This window comes from Taudactylus pleione, unplaced genomic scaffold (assembly GCF_031769625.1).
Source record: "Taudactylus pleione unplaced genomic scaffold, aTauple2 ptg000261l, whole genome shotgun sequence".
Classification (NCBI taxonomy): Eukaryota; Metazoa; Chordata; class Amphibia; order Anura; family Myobatrachidae; genus Taudactylus; species Taudactylus pleione.
The window spans coordinates 1,895,489-1,920,474 of NW_028284663.1; the positions used below are offsets into that span (position 1 = coordinate 1,895,489).

At 46.4% G+C, this 24,986-nt stretch overlaps 1 protein-coding gene across 3 annotated transcripts in view; it reads right to left on the reverse strand.

Annotated features, from left to right (window-relative positions):
* Positions 1-811: 811 nt before the first annotated feature.
* PTPN14 (protein tyrosine phosphatase non-receptor type 14) overlaps positions 812-24,986 on the reverse strand; it is a 158,283-nt gene continuing 134,108 nt past the window's right edge. For 2 of the 3 annotated variants that reach the window (XM_088481049.1, XM_088481050.1), the window contains exons 10-19: positions 24,515-24,597; positions 24,043-24,100; positions 23,779-23,845; positions 20,897-22,371; positions 18,617-18,754; positions 16,856-17,074; positions 11,752-11,880; positions 9,655-9,889; positions 9,400-9,563; positions 812-5,804 (exon numbers count right to left, since the gene is read on the reverse strand). In XM_088481049.1, coding sequence (XP_088337175.1) covers positions 5,676-5,804; positions 9,400-9,563; positions 9,655-9,889; positions 11,752-11,880; positions 16,856-17,074; positions 18,617-18,754; positions 20,897-22,371; positions 23,779-23,845; positions 24,043-24,100; positions 24,515-24,597 — 2,697 coding nt within the window. In that variant the 3' untranslated portion in view covers positions 812-5,675. The remainder of the gene's footprint in view (positions 5,805-9,399; positions 9,564-9,654; positions 9,890-11,751; positions 11,881-16,855; positions 17,075-18,616; positions 18,755-20,896; positions 22,372-23,778; positions 23,846-24,042; positions 24,101-24,514; positions 24,598-24,986) is intronic. The other variant, XM_088481051.1, reaches the window with a different exon arrangement.

The window sequence follows — 24,986 nt, forward strand, 5'->3', positions numbered from 1 at the left end:
AACATAAAAAAAACCACAACGTCACAGCTGTAGGCATGTTCTGTGAATGAAATGATGCACACCTTCACACAATCCATTGTAATTCCAGGCTGTGATGCAACAAAACATGAAAAATTCAAAAGGGGGGGGGGGGGGGGGTGAATACTTTTGCAAGGCACTGTACTTAACAGGGTTATTTTTTTGTTTTATCAGAAGCCTGGTTACCTGCTGGTATAATTTTGGCTTTGAGGGTGTGGGGACTGGGGCACCTGAAGGAAACCCCCACACACAAACACAGGGAGAACATACAAACTCCACACAGATGATGCCATGGTGGGAATTTAACTTAAGACCGCAGGGCTGTGGAGCAGCAATGCTAACCACTATGCCAATTACGTTGCTCCTTAAATTTCTATGTACATTATTCAAAACCGATCGATCTTCATTTAATACATCTCGTAACTAGATCACTTTTATAATTTTGTATCAACCGTTCTTCCACTACATTGTATCATCAGATATGTACAAAATTGTTTCTACTTGAGTCCAATATTTCATTTTGGGACCCCGAGCACTTTTATAATCCAGATCTAGTCCACAATGAATTTTGCATATTCGGTGCAGTTTCTAAGCGTACCAGTATTTTAGCGTTTTTTTTTTTTTTTTAAGTACATAGGGCAGATATCGGAGTGATTGCGTTACAATAGTAACTAAGCTCTCTCAGGAAATACAGTAGATAAAATCTTTCAGTGTAAATAGATTTGTTCTTTCCGCAGTGTGACGCACATAATGAACCAAAAAAAAAAAAAAAAAATCAAATTCTGAATTCTTAATATTTGCAATAATTCATTTATTTATTTATAAAAGCGAATCTTCTCTGCTGAATAAACCTCATATTTACAGTGACAGTCCTGTAATTATACACAAATTCCCCACGCACCCCACAAAACGGAATAGCTTTAAGAAAATCAAATATACAGACAAAGCATAAAACTGTATTTTGGTACAAAATGGAAGTATATAAAAACACATTTCATTTCACATCGTAGAAAAGACGACAAGCAAAGTGGAGTAACTGAACGTAAAAAGAGACTGTTCGGGAGCGAAAATGTCTTTATGCGCTCGGTTAATATAATGTATAATAACTGTATAAAAAAAAACTTGTGGTGCAAAAAAATACTGTTTAGATGTAGTTATGTCTTATATTAGCCAGAAACTATTTTATTTACAATTGTATACAGACATAAAATGCACAGTAACTATAATGGTTATATAACTGCCACTCTAATAAGATCTTAGGTACATTACAACCTGTTAAACGTACAGATGTGTCCAGATACATCTATGCTCTGTGCGTTACACAACGCGGGAGCTCCGTGTGACTCAGTAGCGGCAGTTTTTTCGTGCGTCTTATTCGCACAGCGATGAGAATAGAACGCAGAAGCAGCTTCTGATTAAAGTGATATGCAGCCTATGTTCTGTGTGCCGCTGTATCTGCATGTAAAATGCTACGTTACAGTGTCAGCAGCTGTGACATTAATGTAGCATTACGCGTGCAGATAGTCGCACACAGGCGTATAGGCTGCTTATTATTTTAATCAGAAGCTGCTGTGCGAATAACACTTTGAAGGGAAAAAAGTTGCACAAAAAGACGCTCGGCGCTGGGTCACGCCACAGCTCGACTAGAAGGGCTGTTTTTAACGCGCAAGAAGGCTAGATGTATGAGGACACATCTGTATCCCACTGCCCAGCATTAGGCAACTTGCATAATGGGTAATCAGTGGCGATTGAGGGACTCCGGATTACTTAAACCCGTATATTTTGGCAAATTGAGGGAAGGGAGCCTAAACCAGGATCTTGCGTAGGGCCCAAGGCATATAATGCGGCTTCGCCCCCCACATATACCAAAGATTGCAGCTGGCATCATTAGCAACTCTGAGCGTCACTGAATCATCACGAATCTTCTGCATTGCGCAGGGTTTTACGCAGTGGTACATAAAGGTAACGGGGGACACGCACATCAGCCGGCTCTCCGACTCATTTCGCAGAAAGATAGACCACGAGGCCCACCTCTTTTTGCTATATGTGGGGGTACGGTTAGGATGAAGAAGGGAAAAATAAGACTGAAAATGATTTAAAGAGACCGTATACAAATTACTAAAACCTCAGCATTTGTTTCCGGAAGCCATAGCCACCGTGATAACGGTGGGTTATAAAAAACTCTTGTATAAAATACTATGTAGAAGGAGCAACATAAAACAAATATACAGTATAGTTTCCTCATTAAGTTAGCAAAAAAAAAAAAATATATAGAAAAGTTAACAGTATAAAACAAAAATCCCCCCACCCACCATTATTTTCAAGACCAGAGTTGCGAACAGACATTTTCTGTCATGTACAGACGATGAAGGCAGCCATTTTGTGGGCTAATCAGTTTCCTCAGTCATTCAGGCCCCAATCAGCACACAAATGGCCGCCATTACTCAGAGAGGTGTCCTGTAAAAAAAAAAATAAGACCCCACAGATTTTGGGGCCTGGTAAAAGGTGACTGACTCATGGGATGAACTTCAGATGTCCCGGAAGCTGGGTCAAAAGTCGAATCCAGTTTCAGGGGCCGTTCCTACCTACAAAATGGTGCGGCACACACTTTTTCCCTGCATATCACTTCTAAAGAGACACAATGATGCTCATTTACAATCAGCAATGCAGGACATGGATGCAGGTTCTTATGTAATAACTTGCACAACGCGAAATGCAAAAGTTACCTGGTTTTGCCTTTTAAATTGCAGCTTTTGTTTTTGTCATTTTTTTTTTTTTTAAGCTATGGCCATTATGTTGCTGGTACACTTCTGTATTTTGTGTTAATTTCCTGCATGTCTTCTATTGATCCTGCATCTGACAGATTTTTTTTTCATTATTATAATTTTGGCAATTGCAAACGGCACCGGAAGGCACCAGGACATAGTAACGTCTCATGTAAGGAGGGAATGCCAGATTCTTTAGGTGTGTTCATGTATGATAGACAGACAGAGACCAGTCAGCAATGACTACTGCAATAAATGCTACACACAGAAGTGAATGAATCCCTGGGAATATTATATTCTGAATGGTACAAATGTAAAGGTCAGTCTGTTCACTTCCTAAAACATTGTGGACATTTTAAGTGTGTATATTAAAATATATATCTTTTGTATAACCCCTATCAATTGTTAGACACAGTTAGAGAGTGTATCCTTGGTATGTGGCAGGGGTATGCAGTTCTCGGTCTATGCCCAGCCTTTACCATGGCATCATAAATCCTGACATCAGTATTATACAGTAGCCTGGCGTCTCTGCGGCCTCACATTGGCGCCCTGCACAGCTGCCCGGGAGTCAGTAGGAAAACCTAGTGCTAGCAATAGTAAACATTACACATAGGATAAATGTTACACTTACAGACTAGACACACATGGAGCCCCGAAAAGGGAAATCACATTTAACTTTTTCCTTTCATTTAAAAAAAACAAAAAAAAAACCAAACTTGTTTCATCAGGATCGGTCTTGCGTTAAAATCAGAAAAGAACCCATTGCAATCAGTGCCATCCTTCAGAGTCTATCTAGTTCATGTTGTTTTCACAGCATTGCAGGAAATTCCCTAACACAATGACGGCACAAAAAATTGAAATGTGCATGAAATATTTAAAAAAAAAAAAATTAAATGGAGAATCTTAAAGTGATTTTTTACATTTCAGGAGCTCGTTTTTGTCATTTTGTTGTTTTTTTTAAACATAATGTAATAAAATTCACTAATAAATATTTGAGTTTCAGTAGCATAGCAGATCATTTTTGTAAAATTAGGCCCAACTAACACGGGGGTGGGTAAAATATGGTGCGTTGGGAGTATGGGGGGGGGGGGGTTCCCTGAGATACTGATTGGAAGGGAACTAACTTTGTGGACAAGTGAGGTAAAACTGTCAGGATAAAGGGATCGAGGGGGCCAGGACTTGTACAGAAATGAGGGTAGAAATGTTATAAAACTTTAAAGCCACTTTTAGAAATGTAGAAGATGGGATGGCCTGTTCCTCATACTTCAATGCACACTACCAGCACAATAGATTGTATTGGTGAAACGCGTTAGCATTGCTTTTTCACATAGCAGACGCGTGAATGAGCCTGAATTGTATCTTCTTCTTCAGTAGATTTAGCAGCCAGTTTGCATGATGTGTTCCAAATTGCCTGTGTGACCCTGAACTTCATTTTCATTATTATACCTGGAATGTATTCAAAATAGAAGATATAAGGCGAGATGTTCCCCTGCTGTAACCAATCAGCTTCTGTCATTTTTTTAGATTGTCCTCTTTAGGTTTGATAGATCTCCCCCTTAGTCTTTAATTATGGATTATTTGGCCAGGAGATCCCAGGAAGGGATCCATATGTGTTATATGTAAATTATATGCAAATATAGAAGATATTTGTGACCAATTGCTGGGATAGTTATATCATTTTAATCCACTCCCAACTTTACAAAATTATTATCCAGATATTTTTCTCTAATTCCACATAATCCAAATAATTTACAACTAATTAAAAAAAAACCTTGGTCCATATGTTCAAAGCTGAAAAACATTGGCAAAAAAAATCTCGTAGACTTGTTACGCTGTATCGAGTGAGCACCTGAGCTTGTGGCCATACCTCTACTCAGTTTGTGTAATATATATATATATATTCCAGTTTTAAAGTGCTGCCCCCGATAACCACGTGGGCCTGATAGGACAACGTTTTCGCAGAATGTAACCATGCTGCCTAACTCACAATGTGACCCCATTATGACAAACATGGAGCAAGCATAGGGATTACTGATCCCAGTGTCTGAGCAACTCAGCTGTCTGGCAGTGTAAACCACGGGTCAGTCCGCCCCCCTCCAGAAATCCAGCAGAGACGACACAGACGCCAAAGAGCTATGTACTTTAACGGCTTGCCACCCTGAGTATGAATTAGCCAAGGATTGCCAACGTGATAAATACAACCCGCATTGCTTGCACAATTTTCAATGCGTTTTACTGCAAAAACAATTATCTGAATATGCCCTAATGTCTCAATTTGCTGCCGTTTGCCTAGGGGCATGAGAAGTGCCAACCCCACGGTGCCCACATATTGTCCTATTCATTCCCAAGTATTCCCCTAGTCTATTGTGCCTCTATTTAATCATGGCCATTTGTTGGGTCTATATTATACCTTACGTAAGGTGCTTTTTTTCATGTTATCTACGCAGCAGACGGATACTGTATAAACACACAATTTGCAAACCATATATTAATGAGAAGCTTTAAAAAAGAAACAAAAAAATAGACAAGTAATCATTGTAAAGAATAGTATAAAGAAGCCTATGACCCTTCTAGCTATATAATCATAGACTGCTTTACACTATAAATAGATATATATATATATATCATATTTTAGTTGTTTTTTTTCTCACTGCATTAAGATATATTAAAAGTCAGAAACATGATTAAAAATACTCAAAAACCACTGAACACCATAAAATGTGGTTCAACTTTTTACATAAATTACTAAAGAGAAAAATAAATTATTTAAAAAACAACAACACAAAAAAAGAAAAGGTCCTTGTGCTCTGCATGGCAAAATGTTAAATACTGGGAGTCGGGGCTTCTGTCTAGGAATTCCTCGAGTTCGTGCGTCTGATGACATAAACAACATTAGATGAGTCTGGAGCTTTCCAGAAACTGGATGAGAACTTGGTAGACAAATTTGTATTGCGCGTTCGTCTGGATCATGAACATCCTTTGTTCTCGGAGATGCTTCAACATCACGGGAATCTCAACCTTCTGCAATAGAAAAAAAAGAATTGTAATTCAGGACCTCAGTCCCATTATAGGAGTCTGAGCAGAGGAAAGAAAAATATATCTAAATTTCGGGGGAGGGAGAGACAAACGAAACTGTGTCCCACAAATGCCCTTCGCAGCCACTTTCTGGCATTGTGTACTCGTTAGGCACGGCCCATGGCTGCTGCTGCCGATATATAGTACATGCCATTACCAACACCAGTATTGCCCAGGCTTACATGGAGGCACGCAGTGACAATAATGATAGTAATAATGAGAACACGCTTACATGGAGACACGCAGTGACAATAATGATAGTAATAATGAGAACACGCTTACATGGAGGCACGCAGTGACAATAATGATAGTAATAATGAGAACACGCTTACATGGAGGCACGCAGTGACAATAATGATAGTAATAATGAGAACACGCTTACATGGAGGCACGCAGTGACAATGACAGTAATAATGAGAACACGCTTACATGGAGGCACGCAGCGACAATAATGACAGTAATAATGAGAACACGCTTACATGGGAGGCACGCAGTGACAATAATGACAGTAATAATGAGAACACGCTTACATGGAGGCACGCAGTGACAATAATGACAGTAATAATGAGAACACGCTTACATGGAGGCACGCAGTGACAATGACAGTAATAATGAGAACACGCTTACATGGAGGCACGCAGCGACAATAATGATAGTAATAATGAGAACACGCTTACATGGAGGCACGCAGCGACAATAATGATAGTAATAATGAGAACACGCTTACATGGAGGCACGCAGTGACAATGACAGTAATAATGAGAACACGCTTACATGGAGGCACGCAGTGACAATAATGACAGTAATAATGAGAACACGCTTACATGGAGGCACGCAGTGACAATGACAGTAATAATGAGAACACGCTTACATGGAGGCACGCAGCGACAATAATGATAGTAATAATGAGAACACGCTTACATGGAGGCACGCAGTGACAATGATGATAGTAATAATGAGAACACGCTTACATGGAGGCACGCAGTGACAATAATGATAGTATTAATGAGAACACGCTTACATGGAGGCACGCAGTGACAATAATGATAGTAATAATGAGAACAATCTTACATGGAGGCACGCAGTGACAATGACAGTAATAATGAGAACACGCTTACATGGAGGCACGCAGTGACAATAATGATAGTAATAGCCGTGGGCTGTGATTACACTGTACAGATATGAGGAGGCAGCAGTGGGTGTCCCTATGCTGGGCTGTGCTTACACTGTACGGATATGAGAAGGCAGCAGTGAGCGTCCCTATGCTGGGCTGTGCTTACACTGTACGGATATGAGAAGGCAGCAGTGGGTGTCCCTATGCTGGGCTGTACTTACACTGTACGGATATGAGGAGGCAGCAGTGGGAGTCCCTATGCTGGGCTGTACTTACACTGTACAGATATGAGAAGGCAGCAGGGGGTCCCTATGCTGGGCTGTACTTACACTGTACGGATATGAGAAGGCAGCAGGGGGTGTCCCTATGCTGGGCTGTGCTTACACTGTACAGATATGAGAAGGCAGCAGGGGGTCCCTATGCTGGGCTGTACTTACACTGTACGGATATGAGAAGGCAGCAGGGGGTGTCCCTATGCTGGGCTGTGCTTACACTGTACGGATATGAGGAGGCAGCAGTGGGTGTCCCTATGCTAGGCTGTACTTACACTGTACAGATATGAGGAGGCAGCAGTGGGTGTCCCTATGCTAGGCTGTACTTACACTGTACAGATATGAGGAGGCAGCAGTGGGTGTCCCTATGCTGGGCTGTGCTTACACTGTACGGATATGAGAAGGTAGCAGTGGGTGTCCCTATGATGGGCTGTGATTACACCGTACTTATATGAGGAGGCAGCAGGGGGCGTCCCTGTGCTGGGCTTTGGAAGGCATTAGCATATATTAGCACCTGCGATCTATGAGACATTGCAGCTGCGTTTGCATTAGCATCAGTCACTGAATCAGGCCCTTCGTCAGGGACAGGACCAGCCATAGGGATCAACGATCATCATTTGGCGACTTCAAATGATTATTCTTCCCAAGGGTGTAGATGTCAGTGACCCTATGAAGCGCATGTACTGTGCGATACAGGTTTCTTTAAGCTCGATTTCATTCATCAATCATATCAGCATGCAAAGAAGTGAAGACATTACTCTATTACACAGTTTTATAATATAAAGGTACAATCTCCGAGCGCCATTGATCACAGAGATTCTGAAGTCAGTTCCATGAACAGAAATCGGTCCATGGTCTCTCCAATCCCACTTCATTCATCCAATCACTACTCGGGAAATCCAACGCGTTTCGACTTCATGAATTATTTTTCTAAAGCCTTAAAAACTCCTTACACCCTAAATATTCTACCTGGTGCGCACCATTTAGTATTTTCCATCACTGGGTGTAACGGTTACTTGCGTATTACACTATAGTGTCCCCTTCCATTCTCTTGTTCCCAATTGGTGATTGGATGAAAGAAATTCTGGGATTGGAGAGATTATGGACCCATCTCTGTTCATGGACCGGACTTCAGAATCTCTATTGGCCAATCGCTGCTGCTTGGCGACTGTACCTTTGTGTGATATTTGCATATTATTGGGGATTTGGCAGTCCCCTGTGATTTAGTACCAGCTGCCTTTGCGAAGCGCATTGGAGATATTGGGGTCTAGTTACTAAGCAGTGATAAGAGACAGAGTGAAAAGTGATAAGAAAGTGATAAGGTGCCAGCCAATCAGCTCCCAACTGTCATTTTTTAAACACAGCCTGTGAGATGGCAGTTGGGAGCTGATTGGCTGGCACCTTATCACTTTCTTATCACTTTTCACTCTGTCTCCTAACACTGCTTAGTAACTAGACCCCAATATCTTGTACACCTCGAGTTTTATAACCCAAAGTAATCATGAAAAACCGGGCTGCTAACTAAGAACCTCAACTTCCATGTGAGCGACACGGTGGCATTTAGTGACCATATAGGGCCTCATTCACTACCGTATGCAACTGCAATTATGCACGCCATCGGCCGATTGTTGCGTAATGTGCATGCATGGCAGTGCGCATACTAGCCATTGCGATCAGAACAGCGATCGCAGTGACTACGCAGACCCCTCGCAGAGTGAATGACAGGAAGTGCCTTTTGTGGGTGGTAACGGGTGGGGGGGTCGGGCGAATGGAGGCGTAACAGTGCGTTTCAAAGCCATTGCAGGAGCGTGCATAATATATCCACTGCGATGCCATACGCAGCCTGAGGCCTCATAGCGCGCGCTGACGTTAGCAATTCCTGAGTAAGGTCAGAGGTTGTGTGTGTGAGGCTGCGATGGTACTCCATGTACCGATGGTTTTGCGGTCTTGCTAAACATTACGGACGTGTGCAAGGTAAAGTGGGCGTCCTTATGTAGTGCTGCGTATGGCATAGCGATCGCAATGGATTAGCATATTATCGCAGTTTGACTGCGCGTGTAATCGCTATAGTATTCCGTAGTGAATCGGGCCCCTAGTCTGTAGTCCTGTGAATACGGCTTCAGGATACAAAATGGGTTCCTTCAGTACGTCTTACCTCATTGTGTTCCAAACAGCGCATCATCAGCTCGGTGAGAATAACCACGCCGGTTCTTCCAACACCCGCACTGCAATGAACCAAGACCGGAGGGTTCCAGCGGCTGCTACTGTCGAGCACGCTATTGGCGTGACGGCGAACCGACTGTATCTCTTCCAGATACGCTGCGAAACATAACAGCGCATATAGGATAAGAATATACACGGACAGGTATTTACCTACAAGTGACAGAAACCGGGTTAGCGGACATCTTACATAGAAATCCCTGCACTTCCTCCGGGCAGCCGTGGTCCGGCCAGTCGGTGAACTGCAGATGCCAGACTGTCCTCTCTTGGCCAGATAAGAGATGTTTGATCTTCAGCCCGGTGGTTGCATAGCAACCGGAATCTGTGCGAAAATTGGTGGTGACTTTAAATTTCCCATAAGTAGCGGAATTATGTCTGGATCCCAACTTGGGCCAGTAACGGTGACTCTTGGCTCTTCCGTCTTCCTGTGAAATGTAGAAATATAGGTTAATAAAAGTCCCTAGTATACGGCACCAGCAGGATTGTTATTATTTTCTGTAGGCAGAGACCACATAATAGCATTTTGTATAAAATGTATCATTTTCCCCCCAAAAAAAGAAGAATACAGAATTCTCCCTAGGATGGGGACCAGTACTCTGTCCCCGCACCCCAATGAAAACCATTCCTGTGCAGCGCTACTGACTGCTGCGTAACCACGTACATGGCTAAACGATGTAATGCTGTGACAGCCGGCGTCTTAAAGCTGCGCGGAAACTTTCGGCGTACTTTGCAAAAACTTTTGTATTCTGTAAAGTGGAGACAACACGTGAATGATACGTGCTCACCGATCTGCACATTACATTCACTGGCGAAACTTCACAGAAAGAGTTTAAAGGAAATGACCCCACTGATCTGTGCGTCCATTGTAAAGCTGAAGAGGCCGCAGGTGACTGATATTATACAGAGCGCGGTTCCCAGCTGGCAGTGGAAACCGTCCTGTTATTGTACTTGGCACGTCATCAAACAGGGCGTAATAAAACAAAATTGTGACTCTTGATGCCATTAGCAGTGATGAGGATTGTGGAATGTGGGCCTGGCGGCCACTGGGCCCACAACGTGATAAGTACAGGGTCTCGCGAGGAAGCGCGGGGGCCGGGAGCGAGATAGAATTGTGGTGTTTGGAAGTTACAGTGATATATTGTATGCAGCACTCACAGGACGTCGCTCTATAGCCAGACGGAAAATAAGCAAATGTCTATCACATAAACACAAGTAAAAATCAGATAACAGTAAATACAATAACACTACAGTCAGATACTGGAAGAGAAAGAAAACCAGAAAACAAGGCCATGACTGCAGAGCTTCTGGGCCGGGTTCAGCCAACGGCAGAAAATCCATTTTTAAATATTGAATATTTTCTTGCTGCCATAGTTTTGCTTTTTTTGGAAAGAACACGGGGACGAAGGGGGCATTTTATAGGTCCCACCTCAGGGAGAACAATGGTCAATTCCAGGCACGAGGTTCATTAATATGGGTAGACTCACGAGGAGGCAGAGGGTCTCAGGCAGCAGGCCTTGGGGGACACAACATACAGGGAATGGCTTGCAGCAGAGCCCAAAAAGTTGTACTGGGCGTTTTCTTCCCTGCGCTCAGGCAGATAATACTCGTACCAGGGGGCTGAGAATTATCTGAATAATGGAGCTGGTGAACGAGTTTGAACATGAAAGTGTAAAACATAGGAGATAAAAAATAGGGTAAAAAATAAATATTAAAGAACTGTTGTTTAACATTCAAAACTTAAAAAAAAAAAAAAGAAAAGGTCACATTACAAGATATGTTACAGTATTCACGGCTCCTTCTCACAGGCGCTGGGAACACGATTACTAACGCGCTTCAGATGTGCTTTATTGATGTCATGTTAATGAGATCTCCATGTTCTACACACAATGCTAGGTACACTTTGCTGGTGTGTATCCGACAAACACACTATTCTGCACGGTCCACATTTACATGCTCAGATCGCCTCCTTGGTGGTCTAGCCCCACCCACATGGGACTTCCAATCACATGGCCGCGCAGGATTTGGCTGGGCTAAAATAATTCATGCTGATTGGCTGGCAGCTGCTCCGGGACAACGCACTTCATCTACTATTTGTCCAAGTGCTCTGATTAGCAAATAGCGACGGTAACAGACGTTATCTGACCCTAATGGGACGCAGCCAACAAATTCTGCCCTTAGGGTAACTATGTGTGATGTAATAACAGTACGGCCAAGTTCTTCCAGAAAGAAAGAACAAGAGACAAGCAGATAACAGAAGGAAGGACGGATGGGCGTATAATGTACTCACCTCTTCAGCCGTCAGCATGGCGATCACATTCACCCCCTGCTCCCACACCATCTGCCAGAAGTCATGGAACGTTTGGGGCAGGGGGCCCTGGGTGGCGATGTAATGCCATTCCTTGTCCCCTACAGCCACCTGTGTTACACAAATAGGCAGAGTTCATATCCCCATAGAGTAATGTAACTTACAATGCTGTGCTCATCAGCCTCAATCTGTGACTGTACAGATGTGTCCTCACTTGTATGTGCTGCAGTTCTGCCAGACACAGTTGGCGTCTGGTCCCGTGAGAATCTGCTGGCGCTGGGCGTCTTTTTTGCTGGAAATGCCTCTAAGTTCCAATGCGACGTGACTAGGACGCACCAGCAGACGTGCCGATTCATCTGATACTTGTATATCTGTGTGCTCCTGAGTCTCTGACTCTGTATACCACCTGCTACAATGTAACAGACGCAGCTTTTCTCCAAGACAAGTTCAGTTTACAGAATCAGTTGCACAAAGATATACAGATATGTCACATAGATCTATCCTCGGTGCGCTACAAGCCGTGTTACACAACGCGTGAGTGACGTGGGGGATGTGTTGGTATAATTAGCTAAGGTGGCACTGCTGGCGTAATCATGGGGGGACTGCTGGTGTAATCATGGGGGGGACAGGTTGGTATAATTAGGTGAGGGGGCACTGCTGGTGTAATCATGGGGGGGACAGGTTGGTATAATTAGGTGAGGGGGCACTGCTGGCGTAATCATGGGGGGACAGGTTGGTATAATTAGGTGAGGGGCACTACTGGTGTAATCATGGGGGGGACAGGTTGGTATAATTAGGTGAGGGGGCACTGCTGGCGTAATCATGGGGGGGACAGGTTGGTATAATTAGGTGAGGGGGCACTGCTGGTGTAATCATGGGGGCACAGGTTGGTATAATTAGGTGAGGGGGCACTGCTGGTGTAATCATGGGGGGGACAGGTTGGTATAATTAGGTGAGGGGCACTGCAGGTGTAATCATGGGGGGGACAGGTTGGTATAATTAGGTGAGGGGGCACTGCTGGTGTAATCATGGGGGCACAGGTTGGTATAATTAGGTGAGGGGGCACTGCTGGTGTAATCATGGGGGCACAGGTTGGTATAATTAGGTGAGGGGCACTGCAGGTGTAATCATGGGGGGGACAGGTTGGTATAATTAGGTGAGGGGGCACTGCTGGCGTAATCATGGGGGGACAGGTTGGTATAATTAGGTGAGGGGCACTACTGGTGTAATCATGGGGGGGACAGGTTGGTATAATTAGGTGAGGGGGCACTGCTGGCGTAATCATGGGGGGGACAGGTTGGTATAATTAGGTGAGGGGGCACTGCTGGTGTAATCATGGGGGCACAGGTTGGTATAATTAGGTGAGGGGGCACTGCTGGTGTAATCATGGGGGCACAGGTTGGTATAATTAGGTGAGGGGCACTGCAGGTGTAATCATGGGGGGGACAGGTTGGTATAATTAGGTGAGGGGCAGTGCTGGTGTAATCATGGGGGGACATGCTGGTGTAATCATGGGGGGACTGCTGGTGTAATCATGGGGGGGACAGGTTGGTATAATTAGGTGAGGGGGCACTGCTGGTGTAATCATGGGGGGACAGGTTGGTATAATTAGGAGAGGGGGCACTGCTGGTGTAATCATGGGGGACAGGTTGGTATAATTAGGTGAGGGGGCACTGCTGGTGTAATCATGGGGGGATATGCTGGTATAATTAGGTGAGGGGGCACTGCTGGTGTAATCATGGGGGACAGGTTGGTATAATTAGGTGAGGGGGCACTGCTGGTGTAATCATGGGGGACAGGTTGGTATAATTAGGTGAGGGGGCACTGCTGGTGTAATCATGGGGGGGACAGGTTGGTATAATTAGGTGAGGGGGCACTGCTGGTGTAATCATGGGGGGACAGGTTGGTATAATTAGGTGAGGGGGGACTGCTTGTGTAATCATGGGGGGACATGCTGGTATAATTAGGTGAGGGGGCACTGCTGGTGTAATCATGGGGGGACAGGTTGGTATAATTAGGTGAGGGGGCACTGCTGGTGTAATCATGGGGGACAGGTTGGTATAATTAGGTGAGGGGGCACTGCTGGTGTAATCATGGGGGGACAGGTTGGTATAATTAGGTGAGGGGGCACTGCTGGTGTAATCATGGGGGGACAGGTTGGTATAACTAGGTGAGGGGGGACAGCTGGTGTAATCATGGGGGACAGGTTGGTATAACTAGGTGAGGGGGCACTGCTGGTGTAATCATGGGGGGACAGGTTGGTATAATTAGGTGAGGGGGCACTGCTGGTGTAATCATGGGGGGACTGCTGGTGTAATCATGGGGGGACTGCTGGTGTAATCATGGGGGCACAGGTTGGTATAATTAGGTGAGGGGGCACTGCTGGTGTAATCATGGGGGGACAGGTTGGTATAATTAGGTGAGGGGGCACTGCTAGTGTAATCATGGGGGGACAGGTTGGTATAATTAGGTGAGGGGGCACTACTGGTGTAAACATGGGGGGACAGGTTGGTATAATTAGGTGAGGGGGCACTGCTGGTGTAATTATGGGGGACAGGTTGGTATAATTAGGTGAGGGGGCACTGCTGGTGTAATTATGGGGGACAGGTTGGTATAATTAGGTGAGGGGCAGTGCTGGTGTAATCATGGGGGGCACAGGTTGGTATAATTAGGTGAGGGGCACTGCAGGTGTAATCATGGGGGGGACAGGTTGGTATAATTAGGTGAGGGGCAGTGCTGGTGTAATCATGGGGGGACATGCTGGTGTAATCATGGGGGGACTGCTGGTGTAATCATGGGGGGACTGCTGGTGTAATCATGGGGGCACAGGTTGGTATAATTAGGTGAGGGGGCACTGCTGGTGTAATCATGGGGGGACAGGTTGGTATAATTAGGTGAGGGGGCACTGCTAGTGTAATCATGGGGGGACAGGTTGGTATAATTAGGTGAGGGGGCACTACTGGTGTAAACATGGGGGGACAGGTTGGTATAATTAGGTGAGGGGGCACTGCTGGTGTAATTATGGGGGACAGGTTGGTATAATTAGGTGAGGGGGCACTGCTGGTGTAATTATGGGGGACAGGTTGGTATAATTAGGTGAGGGGCAGTGCTGGTGTAATCATGGGGGGCACAGGTTGGTATAATTAGGTGAGGGGCACTGCAGGTGTAATCATGGGGGGGACAGGTTGGTATAATTAGGTGAGGGGCAGTGCTGGTGTAATCATGGGGGGACATGCTGGTGTAATCGTGGGGGGACTGCTGGTGTAATCATGGGGGGGACAGGTTGGTATAATTAGGTGAGGGGGCACTGCTGGTGTAATCATGGGGGGACAGGTTGGTATAATTAGGAGAGGGGGCACTGCTGGTGTAATCATGGGGGACAGGTTGGTATAATTAGGTGAGGGGGCACTGCTGGTGTAATCATGGGGGGATATGCTGGTATAATTAGGTGAGGGGGCACTGCTGGTGTAATCATGGGGGACAGGTTGGTATAATTAGGTGAGGGGGCACTGCTGGTGTAATCATGGGGGACAGGTTGGTATAATTAGGTGAGGGGGCACTGCTGGTGTAATCATGGGGGGGACAGGTTGGTATAATTAGGTGAGGGGGCACTGCTGGTGTAATCATGGGGGGACAGGTTGGTATAATTAGGTGAGGGGGGACTGCTGGTGTAATCATGGGGGGACATGCTGGTATAATTAGGTGAGGGGGCACTGCTGGTGTAATCATGGGGGGACAGGTTGGTATAATTAGGTGAGGGGGCACTGCTGGTGTAATCATGGAGAGATATGTTGGTATAATTAGGTGAGGGGGCACTGCTGGTGTAATCATGGGGGGACAGGTTGGTATAATTAGGTGAGGGGGCACTGCTGGTGTAATCATGGGGGACAGGTTGGTATAATTAGGTGAGGGGGCACTGCTGGTGTAATCATGGGGGGACAGGTTGGTATAATTAGGTGAGGGGGCACTGCTGGTGTAATCATGGGGGGACAGGTTGGTATAACTAGGTGAGGGGGGACAGCTGGTGTAATCATGGGGGACAGGTTGGTATAACTAGGTGAGGGGGCACTGCTGGTGTAATCATGGGGGGACTGCTGGTGTAATCATGGGGGGACTGCTGGTGTAATCATGGGGGCACAGGTTGGTATAATTAGGTGAGGGGGCACTGCTGGTGTAATCATGGGGGGACAGGTTGGTATAATTAGGTGAGGGGGCACTGCTAGTGTAATCATGGGGGGACAGGTTGGTATAATTAGGTGAGGGGGCACTACTGGTGTAAACATGGGGGGACAGGTTGGTATAATTAGGTGAGGGGGCACTGCTGGTGTAATTATGGGGGACAGGTTGGTATAATTAGGTGAGGGGGCACTGCTGGTGTAATTATGGGGGACAGGTTGGTATAAGTACCTGAGGGGGCACTGCTGGTGTAATTATGGGGGACAGGTTGGTATAATTAGGTGAGGGGGCACTGCTGGTGTAAACATGGGGGCACAGGTTAGTATAATTAGGTGAGGGGCAGTGCTGGTGTAATCATGGGGGGGACAGGTTGGTATAATTAGGTGAGGGGGCACTGCAGGTGTAATCATGGTGGGGACAGGTTGGTATAATTAGGTGAGGGGGCACTGCAGGTGTAATCATGGGGGGGACAGGTTGGTATAATTAGGTGAGGGGCAGTGCTGGTGTAATCATGGGGGGACATGCTGGTGTAATCATGGGGGCACTGCTGGTGTAATCATGGGGGGGACAGGTTGGTATAATTAGGTGAGGGGGCACTGCTGGTGTAATCATGGGGGGACAGGTTGGTATAATTAGGTGAGGGGGCACTGCTGGTGTAATCATGGGGGGACATGCTGGTATAACTAGGTGAGGGGGCACTACTGGTGTAATCATGGGGGGACCATATTTTAGCTAGACATACAGGACAACATCATTTATCCATTTGCTAGGAATGTGACATCACTGAACATGAGGCCCTGCGAGCCTCGTGCCTCAGCGAGATCATTTGCTCCTAGTGAATTCACATCATGAATATTGGTTCAGCCCATAAAATGGCTGCCCCCACTCCGTCAAATATACCATCAGTTACCTTTATGTGTGACGCATTGATGTAACCAGTGTGATTTTCTTTGGTGGGGACAAGCTCTACACGGTTCTCTTCATAAGGAATAACCTCGCGGACTCTATTGCGATCTACGTTCTCCGGCAAAGTTGCAGTTGTGAAAACGCCATCTGCCTTTCTCTTTGGAATTTGTTCGTACTCTGTAAACACCATTCTCTCCTCCAGCCTCCGCCCCAAGGCCTTGCACTGAGGGAGGACACTCACATTAGAGATCAGGAAACCTGGGAAGACTTCTAACTAGTCACAGACAGAGGAGATTATTCACAAAGCGCATTAGCAAGAACACTGCGAAACGCGTCGTTTTATAGCACTGTAACTCAATGGCCTAACTGGTTCAAATCAAAATGCGTGCCTTCTCTGCATTGGGAAAAGAGGCGGAAATCTACGGCAGGTCATATAACAGTCCAAACTATTACCCAACTAGTACTAACCCTTTCAACTGAATTCAAGTTTGACTTGTTCTATGTATTTGCTGCTCAGCTTAGCCTTATTTATGGTCTAATTACATCATGACTGTCCTTACTGTGTCCCTATTGTGTGCGCGCGGCTTTTATTACAGTGACCCAAGCCAATTTTGCGCAGCGATAAATATCTGTGCGCTCTCCGATGTGGTGCACTTTACACAAAATTGTTACTTGTAACTAAACCGTTCTAATGCACAGTGCAGTAAAAGTTTAAAAAATATATATAAATAAATGTAAATCTTTCCGGAGTGCCCAAATTCTCAACCAGATCCCCATACTAAACAACGGGGGTAGTATCAACAGGGAGACTACGTGTGTGGGGTCACCCTCCTAACCCCCCGCAGGTCAGCACAGGGCTACTTATGCAATAGTGTAAGCAGGGGAAACACACACAAAAAACATTCCCATCAGAGGTGAGCAGCCCTGCGATGGACTGCGATGGACTGTGATAGGGTCGCTCTTATCTGTGCAATACACAACCACCTGTTCGGTTTTGCGCTAGTTTCCATAAACGCCTCCCATTGGGCGGATTGTCGCAGTGCGTGTCCTACGCGAGGATTGTGACTGCAGGTATGTGACGCTTTGCGGCTCCTTGAACTTCAAAAAGCAAATCAGGGGCTTTCGTGCAAATGAGGAGTAAAGTAACGGCGCAGAGACGCACTTTCCCTACATCCATGTAGTGCTGAACGTTACAGACGAAGCTTAGATTATCCGCCTACACCAGCCGGGTGCAAAGTATGTGTCTGGCAACAACACGGCACGCGTCTACGCGCTATATATACGGTTGCAGCAATAACGTGGCTCACTGAAAGCACAGACGTTTAAACGCAAGGCTGTAGGCGCACATTTGCATATATGCAAAAGGGCATCGTGCCAATGAATCCACTTCTTAATGGGCTGACTACATTTGAGTATGGGTTCTCCCGCTCACAGCATGTGCCCAGACGCAGCCCACAGCATGTGCCCAGACGCAGCCCACAGCATGTGCCCAGACGCAGCCCACAGCATGTGCCCAGACGCAGCCCACAGCATGTGCCCAGACGCAGCCCACAGCATGTGCCCAGACGCAGCTCACAGCATGTGCCCAGACGCAGCTCACAGCATGTGCCCAGACGCAGCTCACAGCATGTGCCCAGACGCAGCGACTTCCTTCCCCGTATAAGGACACAGACACCTGTATAACACACCTAAGACACGGATACATTCACACAAGAGTTTGTTGTATATAAGGAAACAGACAATGCTGGGCAGAAAACCATCTTACCCGCTCATCCATTGGCACAATACCCGTGTCATCCTGCCTGTCCTCGGGCACAGGAATTCTGGAAACAGAAAGCCCATTCAGCGCTGCCAACATCAAGGGTCTCTTCTGCGCCTCCATCTCCTGCTTTTGTAAATTCTTCTGGCAAGAAAAGACACGTTTCCCTCTCGTCAGAGGTGCCAGCTAATGCTGGAATGTTTTTAATCTTAAAATCAACAACGGCCGGGCCAAGGAATGCTGACAATTATACACAGGACACACAGAGACCGCGCTCGTTCCCAGCATCCTCCCGGTGACTCAGAGCAGGCCGTCACGGGAAGCGCAGCGCGTTACTTGTACACTACGGCAGGAGGAGGCACCTGCCAGACAGAGGACACGGCCAGCGCATGTCTCAGCGTGTCCTTGCACACCCGTAGCCTATCCTGCATAGCATACACGGGGCAAAGAGGGCATTTGTTCTTTGCAGCGTACAAAACAACCTGTACACCAGTATTACGCCAGCTTTCTGCACAGATGGCTCATTGTACGGCAGCTTCACGATTAGGAAATAAACGTACGCTTTGCAACTTGGAATTAAGGGGAAGGTGCGTCAAATCTTGGAGAGTGGAGAAGTGGGCAAGTTGCCCATAGCAACCAATCAGCTTATATAAAAGTGTCCTCATATGCTATTGCTGCAGTTGCCCTATACAGCCCTTCCAGTGCACCAGGTGCCGTGTAATTCTGCTGGCGCCGAGCGTCCCTTTAGCCTGAAAATAGTCTTAGTCACACTGCGCATAAGGCGTACCAGGAGACTGCGCTGATTCATTTGGTATGCGACACTTGTAGATCTGTGTGTGATGGATGCAGCAGACGCAGCTTTTTTCCACGCCAAGTTCCGTTGTGCTTCATTTCCAGACTCGGTCGCACATGAATCAGCGCAGTCTGCTGGTGCGTCCTAGACACATCTAATTTTCGGACAAAAAAGGCGCTGACTCACGGCAGATAGCTGGCGCCCCATGGCGTATTGAGGCTAGGTATATAAGGACACATCTGTACCAATCATGTTACAGAATGTACTTGGTGAATGTTAGCTGGGAGATGATTGGGTGCTATGAGGAGCTTGTCCAGTCTTTACACGGCATGCTACATATTCCTCTAAGGGGTATATTTCCTAAAGTGCGGGTTTTTACAAGTGGAGTTGTTGCCCATACCAACCAATCAGATTCTACTTATTTATCTAGTACCTTCTAGAACACAGGTTCTCAAACTCGGTCCTCAGGACCCCAAACAGGTCATGTTTTCCAGGTCTCCTCACAGAATCACGAGTGAAATAATTAGCCCCACCTGTGAATGTTTTAAAATGTGTCAGTGAGTAATGGGTACACCTGTGCTCCTGCTGGGTGACCTGGGAAATGTGTCAGTGAGTAATGACTGCACCTGTGCTCCTGCTGGGTGACCTGGGAAATGTGTCAGTGAGTAATGCGTACACCTGTGCTCCTGCTGGGTGACCTGGGAAATGTGTCAGTGAGTAATGATTACACCTGTGCTCCTGCCAGGAGACCTGGGAAATGTGTCAGTGAGTAATGAGTACACCTGTGCACCTGCTAGGTGACCTGGGATATGTGTCAGTGAGTAATGAATACACCTGTGCACCTGCTGGGTGACCTGGGAAATGCGTCAGTGAGTAATGAATACACCTGTGCACCTGCTAGGTGACCTGGGATATGTGTCAGTGAGTAATGAATACACCTGTGCACCTGCTGGGTGACCTGGGAAATGCGTCAGTGAGTAATGAATACACCTGTGCACCTGCTGGGTGATCTGGGAAATGTGTCAGTGAGTAATGAGTACACCTGTGCACCTGCTGGGTGACCTGGGAAATGTGTCATTGAGTAATGAGTACACCTGTGCACCTGCTAGGTGACCTGGGATATGTGTCAGTGAGTAATGAATACACCTGTGCACCTGCTGGGTGACCTGGGAAATGCGTCAGTGAGTAATGAATATACCTGTGCTCCTGCTGTGTGACCTGGGAAATGTGTCAGTGAGTAATGAGTACACCTGTGCTCCTGCTGGGTGACCTGGAAAACGTGACCTGTGTGGGGTCCCGAGGACAGAGTTTGAGAATCTCTGTTCTAGGAGAGAATGGATCGGAATCTGAATGGTTAATATGGGCAACATCTCCGCTTCTAAAAACCCACATTTCAGTAAATATACCCCCTAATCGTCAGTTTGGGCCATATCTGCAAAGTGTAATGAAGGATCCGCTCTGCGTTCTCCTATGGTATACACGTCACTACTCACCCTCATCATGATTTCTCTCTCCACAATGGCGTCCTCAGTAGAAAACATTTCAGAGACTGGTCTCTCCTTCACCGGTTCCCTCTTGACCCTCTCTTTCACGCTGGTGAGGTCAGGCTCGGAAATGGACGGCCCCAGAGAGGTCCCATTTACGGCTGGTTGGTCATTTCTGGACACGCACAGAGGTTGGGATGGCCGGGAGCTCATTGCCTTTGCTCTCGCTATGGCGGCCGATATACTAGACGAGTCGTGTCGCAAAGCTCCATTGCTGATGCTTTTCCTTGGGCCTGGATATTCTGGAGGCGGCTTATTTGGTATACGAGCCAATGCGGCCTGCAGTTGGGCACTGTATGAAATTCCCTGGATGAATGATGCGTGCGGGGCAGGTTTGTGCGAGTCGTCTTCCTCCTCGCTGTCACTGCTGTGGATCAGCATGGTGGCATCGGAAATGTTCTTCTTGTGGTGGTACATCGGGAGCTGCTGCACTTCCTGAGCCTTCGGCATGGATTCCTCAGTGTGCATCTGCTCTCGCAAAGTGTTCCTGCGCGGCAGAGGAGCATTTAGCGACTTCAGAGTCATCACTTCCATACCACGAACCATGTTGTTCATGACTTCAAAACTATGGCGCTTGTTAATAACCGGATGGTGCTTGTGCGTTTTCAGTGGCTCGCTGACCTCCTGAAGAGACTGGCGGACCACCGGAGAGCTGTCTTCTTGGAACGTTTTCACCGACTGCTGAACTTTTCTGGTCACTAGATCTGGGCTGCTGCTGCTGACACGTTTGTGGCGATGGCTTGCCAGGTCGGGAGTGCTGCTAGCCGGACGAGGGGGTGGGTAAGGCGGTGGAGGGCGAGATAGGAAGTTTCTAAACATATGGGCAGCACTAAAGGATTGAGGTGGAACATTGGCTAACTCCGGTGTGCTGACCGTGTGGGAAATGGCCTTACTATAAGCTGGATTTGATGCTGCCTGGGCCGGTGGCATTTGGTCAGGTGGATTTACGGGTTTGTTGCCGAAAGGAGGCTGAGGCCCATAGGAGGCCATGTAAGGAGGTCTCTCCTGAATCTCCGGTTGGCTGTACACCAAGTTCTCCCGATGCCTGTAAGCATGTGTATTCCCAATATTGAGGTTCCGTAAAGACTGGCTCTGGCTGTCCGGGGGGTAAATGCTCCTGTTCATTTGCCTCATTACAGTCTCATAGTCCGGCGTTTGCCGATAAGAAGGCACAATGATGGCGCTATGTCTGCACTTGGGGATATAATCCGATCTCATGATGTCATTGCCGGTGATGCTGAGGTTGGAGGACAAGGGGGAAGCCTGGATGAAGTTCTGCGAATGGTTTAACGAGTTCATACTATGGGCACTGGAGACGCTACCATTCGGCAAAGTTCCGTTCATGAAATTTAGTTCCATGTATCTGTCCAAACTGTTCTGAGATCTGAAATTAAAGGTGTCCTCACTCAGGTGGAAGATGCTATCTGGGGGGAAAAGCAAATATTTCAGCCAGTAAATTCCATGTAGTGGGAAATTCACGTAGAGAGTCACAGCGCCAAACAACAGAACTCCAAGAGGTCTATTTTCATAAAACCAGGGATGTAACTGTAGGTTACGTGGAAACAGATGGCAGTAAGTGACTTTTTATGTTCTGTCCATTTTAATACAGAGTAAAAAGAAAACGATTTTTTCTATTAAAAAAAAAAAAAAAAAAGACGTAGGGACTTATGTAACAGCCGGGGGGGATGCAGGTTCAGGTGAGGTTCCGGGAAGTCTGGCTGTTATTTTCTTTTTTTTTTTTTAAAGCGGCAATCATTTAAAAAGGCAAAACCAACCTGGTTTGAATTGGATTGCCGCTTTAAACATACAGCCAGACTTGCTCAGAATTGTGCCCGTGCCTGCATCTCGCAGACGGTTACATAAGCAATGGGCTATGATGGGGGCTCGTACGGCTGAACGCACGTTCTCCAGCACATTCACCTGTAGCAGAGTGACTATTAGAGGCAATACCGGCAATAATCCATAGGAAGCCGCTATTGTCCCAGTTATATACATTACATTTCAGTGACACCGTCCTGACATTTCAACCCGTAAGAGGCCTAAATTATAATACATTTTTTTTCTACTCACAATAAAATGGACAAAGCCATATAACGCCGCTGAGCAGCGGACAATGGCGACAATGGCCTGGGCGGGGATACAGATTTGCCATCACCATGTCATAAAGCAACATAGTGACAATAGAACAGGCTGGATTAAACTGGAATTCAGACAATGACAAAAACAGGGGCAAAATTTACTAAGCGGCCGCCGGTTCTAAACCCCGGCGGTTTAGTGGCGGGTTCTATTCTGTTCTAAACCCTGGCGGTTTAGTGGCGGGTTCTATTCTGTTCTAAACCCCGGGGGTTTAGTGGCGGGTTCTATTCTGTTCTAAACCCTGGGGGTTTAGTGGCGGTTTGACGGCGGGTTCTATTCTGTTCTAAACCCCGGCGGTTTAGGGGCGGTTTGACGGCGGGTTCTATTCTGTTCTAAACCCCGGGGGTTTGGTGGCGGTTTGACGGCGGGTTCTATTCTGTTCTAAACCCCGGGGGTTTGGTGGCGGTTTTGCAGCAGTTCCTAAATGACGGCCCTGTTCTATTCTGTTCTAAAATGTGTTTTGACTGCGGTTTTGACCTTCGTAAATCTGCAGATAGCAAAACCGCTGCCAAACCGCCGGATTTAGAACACGGCGCTTAGTAAATTTTGCCCGAGGTATCATTATTAGTACAGTACTGAGTATCTCATAGCTGACGTTAAATTGCCGCATTTCTGTAACAAAATAGTAAAATTACATATTCAAGATAACTTGACAATAAATAAATAGCATTTCTCATGAATTACACTGCGCCTACCTTCGGACATGTACGTTTCAGTTCCCTGAATATGCCTGGGAGGTAATATGGATGGCGGCTGCCTAGACTAGAAAAAAGGGAGAAATATGAAATCCTAATTAAATTGGGTATTATCAGATTTGGGGGAGAGGGCAGGGGATGGTAACAGTGACACCCCATCCGCTCAGTAGGACTGACAAGCTTACAGTGTTGGCTACAGGTGCCTGGAGAGGCCAGTATGTAACACACAGCAACGTCAGGGATCGTTACTAGCGCCCGTCTTACCACGGAGGACCTGCTCCATGCGTGTTGCCGTCTGACAGTGGGTGGCGTGTTCTGAGGCCTGTGTCCAACAGAAGCAAAAACACGGATAAATATAATGAAAATGGAGATCATATAATTTTTTCCGTAAAATAAGGCTAAATAATTCCGGATTTACCGGCAGAAGTGAACAAACGCTGTAAATCTGGCTAAATCTAAGACATTCTGTGGAGCCCATTTATGAATTCGGCTTTGTTTGCTTCCTTTCTGCCCCCAGGTGCCCTGTTCTGTGACATACACGGAGCGCCAGCAGTCACATTACCGCGAGGACAGAGTCGCAGTGTGGCGCGCACACACACTTCTGCCTGGTTGGGGAGCGGTTTTAGGCCTCGACATGCAAACCAGGAGTGAGCTTTGGGAGTGCGCCTGCACCAATCACATGCACAAACACGTCACGGCAATATTACATAGTACACGGGATATATCCGTCACTTACTCTGTGCAGATCTTGTTGACTTTGTAGAACTTCAGACGAGCAGCGAAGAGGCGAGATATGTATTTACTATTCTCAATGTCGTCCTGTAGAGAGAAATGGAAGAAAACGTCATCGCGTCCTCGCTGTCCATTATGGCGACAGAAGGAGACAGAGCGCAGCCCTATCACATGACTTTCAGTTGTTGTGAATGAGAAAAATAAACATTAAAAACCATGGACAACAACGCTCTATATACATCTCGCCAGACGTGCGCTCTTTCTATTTAAATAGATCACTAACAATTATCTACACCAACTGTTTTCAACTTGCAGTCCTCAAGTACCCCCCAACAGGTCATGTTTTCGGGACTTCTGTCTGTGGAAATAGGTGTGATAGTTACTTACCCAGCAAAATAGAATAACTCACCTGTACATGATAATCATCATTCTCTATTTATATTGCACCAAGAGGGGTCTGCAACGTCTTACATAAT